Source organism: Ursus americanus, chromosome 4, assembly GCF_024610735.1.
Source record: "Ursus americanus isolate L20-20 chromosome 4, mUrsAme1.1.p, whole genome shotgun sequence".
In the NCBI taxonomy this organism is placed as follows: Eukaryota; Metazoa; Chordata; class Mammalia; order Carnivora; family Ursidae; genus Ursus; species Ursus americanus.
Window position 1 is genome coordinate 56,147,434 of NC_142130.1, and position 9,242 is coordinate 56,156,675.

Genomic DNA, 9,242 nt, shown 5'->3' on the forward strand with positions numbered 1-9,242 from the left:
GCTGAATTTTTGTATCAGGTCTCACAATTTTTTGGTGGAGTCTTATGGGTTTTCTACACAGAGTATCATGTCGTCTGCAGAGTGAAAGTTTGCATTCTTCCCTGCTGATTTGGACGCCTTTTATTTCCTTTTGTTGTCTGACTGCTGAGGCTAGGACTTCCAGTAATCTGTTAAATAACAGTGGTAGAGGGACATCCCTATCTTGTTCTTGACCTTAGAGGAAAAGTTTTCAGTTTTTCCCCATTAAGGATGATATTAGCTTGGGTTTTTCCTATATGGCCTTTATGATGTTGAGGCATATTCCCTCTGTCCTTACTTTGTTGAAGACTTTTATCAAGAAAGGATGTTGTACTTTGTTGAATGCTTTTTCTGCATCTATTGGGAGGATCATATGGTTCTTGTCCTGTCTTTTATTAATGTAGTGTATCATGTTGATTGATTCATGAATATTGAACCACCACTGTAACCCAGAAATAAATCCCATTTGATCATGGTGAATGATTCTTTTAATGAAGTGTTGGATTTGATTTTTCTATTATATTGTGGAGAATTTTTTGCATCCATGTTCGTCAGGGCTATTGACCTGTAATTCTCCTTTTTAGTGGTGTCTTTGTCTGGCTTTGGGATCAAGGTAATGCTGGCCTTGTAGAATGAGTTTGGAAGTCTTCCTTCCATTTCTACTTTTTGGAATAGCATGAGAGGAATAGGTATTAACTCTCTTTTAAGTGCTTGGTAGAATTCCCCTGTAAAGACATCTTCCCCTGGACTTTTGTGTGTTGGGAGATTTTGGTTTTTGATTCAATTTCTTTGCTGGTTATCGGTCTACTCAAGTTTTCTACTTCTTCCTGTTTCAGTTTTGGTATTTATATGTTTCTAGAGATTTATCCATTTCTTCAAGATTGCCCAATTTGTTGGCATATAATTTTTCATAATATTCTCTTATAATTTTTTGTCTTTCTGTAATTTTGGTTTTGATTTCTCCTCTCTCATTAGTGTTTTTATTTATTTGGGTTCTTTTTCTTTTCTTTTTGATAAGTCTGGCTAAAGGTTTTTCAATTTTATTTTTTTCGAGGAACCAACACCTGGTTTCATTGATCTGTTCTACAGGGTTGTTTTGTTTTTATATTATTTATTTCTTCTCAAATCTTTATTATTTCCTTTCTTCTTCTGGGTTTAGGCTTCATTCGTTGTTCTTTTTCTAGCTCCTTTAGGTGTAAGGTAATGCTGTGTGTATGAGATTTTTCTTGCTTCTTGACGTAGGCCTGTATTGCTATACACTTCCCCTTATGACAATTTTTCCTGCTTCCCAAAGGTTTTGGATCATCATGTTTTCATATTCTTTTGCTTCCATGTACTTTTTAATTTCTTCTTTAATTTCCCGGTTGACCCATTGTTCTTTAGTAGGATGTTCTTTAACTTCCATCTATTTGTGGTCTTTCGAATTTTTTCCTTGAGATTGACTTCAAGTTTCATAGCATTTTGGTCTGAAAATAGGCATAGTATGTTTGCTATCTTTTTGTACTTGTTGAGGCCTGATTTGGGACCTAGTATGTGATCTATTCTGGGGAATGCCCCATGTGCACTTGAAAAGAACCTGTATTCTTCTGTTTTAGAATGAAATGTTCTGAATATATCTGTTAAGTCCATCTGGTCCAGTGTTTCATTCAATGTCATTGTTTTGTTCTTGATTTTCAGCTTAGATGACCTGTCCATTGCTGTAATTGGGGTGTTAAATTCTTCTAGTATTACTAGTACCAATGAGTTCCTTTGTTTTGTTATTAGTTGTTGTATATACCAGGTTTGGGGCATAAAAATTTACATTTGTTAGATCTTCTTGTTGGATAGATTCCTTTATTATGATGTAGTAGCCTTCTTCATCCTTTGTTTTAATCTGGTTTGCCGGATATTTTCTTTTGACATCCATTTGCATTGTAAATATTTCTCCATCCCCTCACTGTGAATCTGCAGGTGTCTTTAGGTCTAAAATGAATCTCTTGTAGGCAACATATAGATGGTTTTTTTAAATCCATTTTGAAACCTTATGTCTACTTTTTTTGTTTAAATTTAAGTTAGTTAACATGTCATGTATTATTAATTTGGGGGTAAAATTTAGTGATTCATCAGTTGCATATAACACCCAGTGCTCATTACATCAAGGGCCCTCCTTAATGCCCACCACCCATTACTCCACCCACCCATCCCCCAGCAACTCTGTTTGTTCTCTGTAGCTAAGAGTCTCTTATGGTCTGTCTCCCTCTCTATTTCTTTCTTATTTTATTTTTCCTTCCATTCCCCTATGCTGGAATTAGAGTGTATTATGCTAAGCAAAGAAAATCAGTCAGAGAAAGACAAAGTATGATTTCATTCATGTGGAATTTTTTTATTAACATATAATGTATTATTTGATTCAGGGGTACAGGACTGTGGTTCATCAGTCTTACACAATTCACAGCACTCACCATAGCACATACCCTCCCCAATGTCCATCACCCAGCCACCCCATCCCCCCCACCTCCACTCCAGCAAACATGTGGAATTTAAGAAACAAAACCTATGTCTTTTAATTGGAACATGTAGTACATTTACATTCAGAGTAATTATTGATAGATATAAATTTTATGCCACTTCATTACTTTTTTGTCATTGTTTCTGAAGATTTCTCTTTTTCTTACTAGTCTTTGTTGCTTTGGTTTTTCTGTTCCACTCAGAGTCCCCATTTATATTTCTTGCAGGGCTGGTTTAGTGCTCATGAGAGCCTTTAATTTTTGTTTGTCTCCTTCAGTTCTGAATGATAGACTTGCTAGATAGAATATTCTTGGCTGCACTTTTTTCCCATTCAGTACATTGAATATATTATACCACTCTCTTCTGGCTTGTCAAGTTTCTGTGGAGAGATCTGCTGCTAAACTTATTTTTCTTCCCTTGTAAGTTAGAGACTTCTTTTGTCCTGCTGCTTTTAGGATTTTTTCTTTATCTCTACATTTTCCAAATTTAAGTAGTATGTTTGGTGTTGACCTGCTTTTGTTGATTTTGGTGGAAGTTCTATGTGCCTCCTGGATTTGAATTTCAGTTTCCTTCCCCAGATTTGGGAAGCTTTCAGGTACAATTTTCTCAAATACCCTTCTGCCCCCTTTCCCATCTCTTTTTCTTCTGAAACTCCTGTGATATAACGTTATTATGCTTTATGGCATCTCCGAATTCCCTACATTTACTTTTGTGATCCAAGATGTTTCTTTCCTTCATTTGTGAAGCTTCATTATTTTCCATAATTTTATCTTCTAGATCACTTATTCTTCCTCTGCTTCTTCTATCCTTGTGGTCATTAGATCCAATCAGTTTCAAAACTAGTTTATTCCATTTTTTTTTTTTTTTGGCCTGATTAGTTTTTAACTCTTTTATCTCTGAGGTAAGTGACTCCCTGATGTCTTCTAAGCTTTTCTCAAGCACAGTTAGTATCCTTATTATGATTTCCTTAAGTTCTGCATAAGATATACTATAACTTTCTCAATTTGATCCCTGGCTGTGACCTTTCCTTGTTATTTCTTGCAATGAATTCCTCCATCTTGGCATTTTGTTTAGGTATCTGTGTTCTTCTGTATGTTTGGAAAGCCTGTGATGTTACCTACTCCTGAGAGTAATGGCTTTATGAAGAAGTAGTCATATGATGTCCAGGACCTGGCACTTCAGGAAGTGTCTCTGGTGTATGCTGTGTGCACTCTGCTGCTATGTTTTAGCTGCTCTTTCCCTCAGGTCAGTCTTCTGCAGTTTCTCCTTGCTTGTAGTGGGGAGTGTCTGGACCTTGGCCAGAGTATGGTGAGTTTTAACTAGATGTGCTCTGGTTTGCTTGTTGAAAGAGACTTGATGCTTTTTCCACTAGAGCTGAAGCTTTGCAGGACTCTCTGGTCAGTAAATGTGGTATGTGCAGGGGTTTGTGCTGGTGTTTTGGAGAGGGCTCTGTTGTTATGGGTCTCAGGCACACTTGCCTGAAAGCAGAGCACAGGCGGAGGCAGTTTAGGCCACTAGTGTTGACACTGTACTATTCACTGAAGTTAGTATATGCGGAGCAGTGGGGGAGGGAAATGGCACCAGCCAGCTCCCTTGCAACCAGAGAGGGGAGTTCACACCCACTTCTGTTTGCTCACAGAAGAGCAAACAGTCTCCCCGCATGTGTCTCAGGTGTCCCTCAGATCACTGTCTTCACTCTGCTTGTGTCTGGGCCATCTGCCCAACAGGCAGTGCAGTACACCTTGGGCTCTATTCCACGCAGGCCCACTGACTTTTAAAACTCCAAATGTTAGCGACCTGGCATGGTGTGGACCCCCACTGGTTCTCTGGGGGATGGTCTTGCCATGCTGGGACTGCTGCAGTTTGACCCAGAGTGGCGATAGCATCAAAGCACAGAAGCATGGGTTTTGGGGTAAAGCACAGCAAAGAGACAGTGTCCAAGTTAAATACCATCAGTAGGTCTCTCTGCACCTGTGCTGAGGGCTGGGGGTTAGGAAATTGTCCCCAGGCTCTTTTGTCCATGGAGAGGCAATGCCCCCTTTCCCAGATCATGCCAAGAAGGAAGAATCATCTCTCTGATTGTGTCCCAGGGGATCCTCAGGTCATGCCATCTGCACCCTGGGCTATCTGCCCACCTTCTCCACAGGAGCACTGCAGTGCCCCCAAGGCTCCACACCAGGCACACCACAGACCTCTAAAACTCCAGTCTTTGAGCCCCACTGGTTGTAAAAACTCACACAAAGCAACCTCTTTCTTTTTTCCAGTCAATGGCTTTGGCAAAGTGTTTTCTTTGTGCAATCCACTGTGTACTCCTTTCTCTTTCTCTCATTCTCTCTCTCTCTCTCTATCTCTCTGTCTTTCTCTCACCTTTCTCTATGGCCCAGACTTCCTCCCCTCCACAGCAACTCTGATCCATATCTCCCGCAAACCACAGCTCTGCACCTCCAACCTTCCATGATAATGGCCTCTTTTCTTCCTCTAGTTGTGTGCAGTATGTTCTGTCAATCCTCAGATCGATTTCTTGGTTATTTACAATGATTTGATATTTATCTAGTGATGTTTCAGGGTCAAAGCAAGCCTAGGGCCCTCCTATAACTCCACCATCTTAGCTGTCCTCAAATTGGTGTTTGTTTTTACCTACATCCTAAATGTGTTGATTCTTTGAGCACAGTAGGATAATGTTGACAGCAAATTCTCAACAGGTATTATAAAATGATGAGGAAAAAATGTGTATATATATATATATATATATATATATATATATATATATGTATATATATATATATATATATATATATATATATGTATGGAAAGAGGAACAATGAATTCTTTTAAATCTCCAGGAAAGAAAATCAATATGCTCATAAGAAAGGGTGTTATTATATTATTATTACTATTATTAATTTTAAAAGGGCAGTTTAATCCACTTTCAACATTAGTCCAGACAACTGGATAAACTTAGCATTGTGATATCATCCTTCACATCTAAACATTCATTAAGTAATACATATGTAACTTCATAGTGTACTTTTAAAAAGTTTGTGGACTATCTTGTCTAAAATGTGGGCTTTGCAGAGATGTATATTTTAGGTCTTTCCCAACATGAGATTGAATTGATAAAAATGATGTACAAAGATGAGAAATTCTGTAACAGAAAAAAGAATGGGAGCACATCAGTGAACAAAAGGTTTCAGTGAATTTCTGGAAGGCATAAAGTCATTGGAAGTTTAACAAAAGACACACAGGGCAGTAGGAATCTATAGATGAGACATGAGAAGCCTACACAGGAAGTCTGAGTTTCTGAGACCCCCAAAGACTATTCCACACCCACCCAACCTAACACAGGACCAGATATTGCATACACCAGCCTCACATACTCATAGATTGATGTCAACCTTTTCATTCAAAGAAATGGCCAATTAAGGAAACAGATTTTTATGGTTACAAAAGAAATACACACCAGTTGCTTTTATTACCAATACAGTCTTGGGTCATCATGTTACATGAGCAAGCAAAAATGCAGATAATTTACAGAAAAAATGAGCACAATGGGAATGTTATATAGCAACAAGAATTAAACTAAGACCTATGCCATAGCATGGATTCTTTAGTGAAAAATAATAACAATGTCTGGACTCTGATATAGTCACTCCATTTCCTTGGACTTGGGGGTATCCCTCAGGGAAACAAAAACATGGCAGATGACCTGGTATAATTTTGTGATCTGAAACTCCAGAACTACATGGTAATATTTGTTTTAAATACTTTCCTGTTTTGTATCTTTAAAGAAACACTTAATAAAGAACTCCCTGAAGTTGTGCTGTACTCTGTCCCAGGAGCTAATCCTAATGATAAGAAGAATAAGAATAATTCACTTTAGGTGTGTGATACTCATGATTGTCTTGAAAGAAAGTTAGGAACATGAGCTTGCCTGCGGCAGACACTCCAGGCCTAGTAATCGCCCAAGACTCATTATAATATGAAAATGAGTGACACATTCTCTTTAAATAAATTTATTTATTTGAAGTATTTGTGCTGTTATTTTCATTTTAAATTTACATATATTTTATAAATACTTATTTAGGAACTCATGGGTTTGAGCCACCGTGATAAACACTGCTAAAGATTGTAATCTAAAGAAGTTTATAAGCTAAAAATAAGTATTACACAAGGCCATTTGTGGCCTAAAAAAATAAACGAAATATGCAATGCCTCAAACAAGTGAGCATTCCTATCCTCTTTGAGATAATCTGGAAATACATCAAGGAAGTTATAACATTTAAGATAGATCTTGAAGAAACAACCCATTTCAATTGTAAGTGAAGGTGAGTGTAATTGAGGAAGAATTCTATGTAGGAAGACCTGTATGAACAAAAGTGTGTACCTAAGAGGAAAGAGTCCAGAAATGAAACTCATTTCATCAATAACACAGAATCCATTAGGAGAATTTTTAGGAGGCTTCAGCGTTAAATCAAGGTTTGGGGGGCATGAACCTCAAATAATGCCAGGGAGAACAAGTGTATGTGTGTACACACATACACATATATTAAAGATGTTTATTTGTACTCTCACTTAAAGTCATTAGCATGAGGGCAATTATAACTGCAAAAAATGTTTAAAACTAATCAACAGAGGGGCACCTGGGTGATTCAGTCAGTTGGGTATCTCACTCTTGATCTTAGCTGGGGTCTTGATCTCAGGGTTGTGAGATCAGGCCCTATGTTGGGCCCCACACTAGGCATAGAGCCTACTTTAAACAACAACAAAGAACAACAACAGGGGCACCTATGTGGCTCAGATGGTTAAGCCCATTGGCTCAGGTCATGATCCCAGGGTCCTGGATGTAGCCCCGTGTTGGGCTCCCTGCTCAGTGGGAAGTCTGCTTCTCCCTCTGCCCCTCTCCCCTGCTCTTGCATGCTCTCTAGCTTTCTCTCTCATATCAATAAATAATAGTTTTAAAAAATATTTATATCAACAACAACAAACTAATCAACACATAGCAAATAAATAATCTGCCAGGGAAATATACAATCTATATAATATGTATGTAGATATCTTTGTATAGCATTTATTTTGTACATATACATATATGAATAAACATATGCATATGCATATATAGCATTCTAGATATTATACCATATATAATAATCTCATAGATATGACAATCCATGAAAAGTTGCTGAAGTAGGATATTATTTAGTCAATGTTTTGGAAGTAAGAGAATATCAACAGGATGTAGAAAAAGTAACAATATTACAGCAAATGACAGAAGTGAGTAGTTTTAATGTGAGGACCTCAGTGATAACAGTTGAAGGGTGTAGGTAATCAACGGTGAGAGAGGAAGGGCAGAGGTGAACCTGAAATCTGATCATTCATTATACTTTTTAGTCTCTGTTCACTCAAACACAACCCTGACTCCAATATGGAATAAATGCAATGTGAGTCTTCAGGCCGCATAGTTGTATGGCTGTCAAATATATCATATTCAAATTCTTTTTAGAGAAATTATCCTATTACAAGGTTTAATGCATTTATGAAGCCACATTGAAACATGCAAACAGGTAAAAATTTTGTTTCCTTTTAAATTATTTTTATGTCATGAACATGATTAAAATTCCCTCTATGTTTTGACTACATATACATATATTTATTTGTACTCTTACCTTAAGTCATTTAAACATTAGGAGAATTATAACTGCAAAAACTGAACAGAAATTGACACATAGTAAATATGTAATCTGTACAGTTTTGTCATTTTAATGAAAAGAGAACAGATATTAATGTGAGTTCTAAGAATTTCTCTTTAATATCTTTCTCAATGAATCTATGACTTTCTTATTTCTTAAGCTGTAGATAATTGGATTTAACACAGGAATTATGACAGTGTAAAATACAGAGTCCATCATATCTTGATCTTCTGATTGTGTAGATACGGGGCGCACATACATGAAGACAAGAGCACCATAGTATAAAGAGACAGATAAGAGATGGGCTCCACACGTGGAGAAGGCTTTCCTTATACCTTGTAGAGACTTCTTTTTTAAGATTGTAAAGAGAACTAGTGTGTAGGAGACGAGAACTATCAGAATGGTGAACATCTGTATTGACCCAGCAAAAATAAACACTATCAGATAATTGATAGAAGGGTCAGTACAAGAAATCTTAAGCAATGGTATAATGTCACAGTAAAAGTGATGTACTATGATGGAATTGCAGAAGGTTAATCTGAATAAAAAGGAAGTATGAATTATGGCATGAAGAAGGCCACCTAAAAGTGACAAAACTAACAGACGGATGCAGAGTGTATTGGACATAATGACTGGATAAAGTAATGGTTTGCATATGGCCACATAGCGATCATATGCCATTGTTGCCAACAGAAAGCATTCCACTGTTATACTTATTGCAAAGGAAAAAAATTGTATCATGCATTCTGAAAGAGATATCATTCTGCTCTTGGCAAAAAAGTTGACCAGCATCTTGGGGGATACTGTGGATGATATCCAAGCATCCACAAATGCCAGACTCCCAAGGAATAAGTACATGGGGATGTGAAGCTGAGGGTCATTCCATATGAGAGCAATCAGACCAAGGTTCCCCACCATGGTGAGAAGATAGATAACCAAGAACACCAGGAACAGGGGGATTTGCCACTGTGGCTCATATGTGAGTCCTGTGAGAATCAAATCTGTGAGCAATGTTGCATTTCCATGTCCTTTTCCATGTTCCTTTTCCAT

The 9,242-nt window shown here is 37.4% G+C and overlaps 1 protein-coding gene across 1 annotated transcript; it reads right to left on the reverse strand.

The window, feature by feature from the left end:
- Positions 1–8,294: 8,294 nt before the first annotated feature.
- Positions 8,295–9,242, reverse strand: LOC123784268 (olfactory receptor 5H2-like). The gene has a single exon (XM_045785615.2). It carries the CDS (start codon positions 9,240–9,242, stop codon positions 8,295–8,297), a length of 948 nt encoding a protein of 315 aa, XP_045641571.2.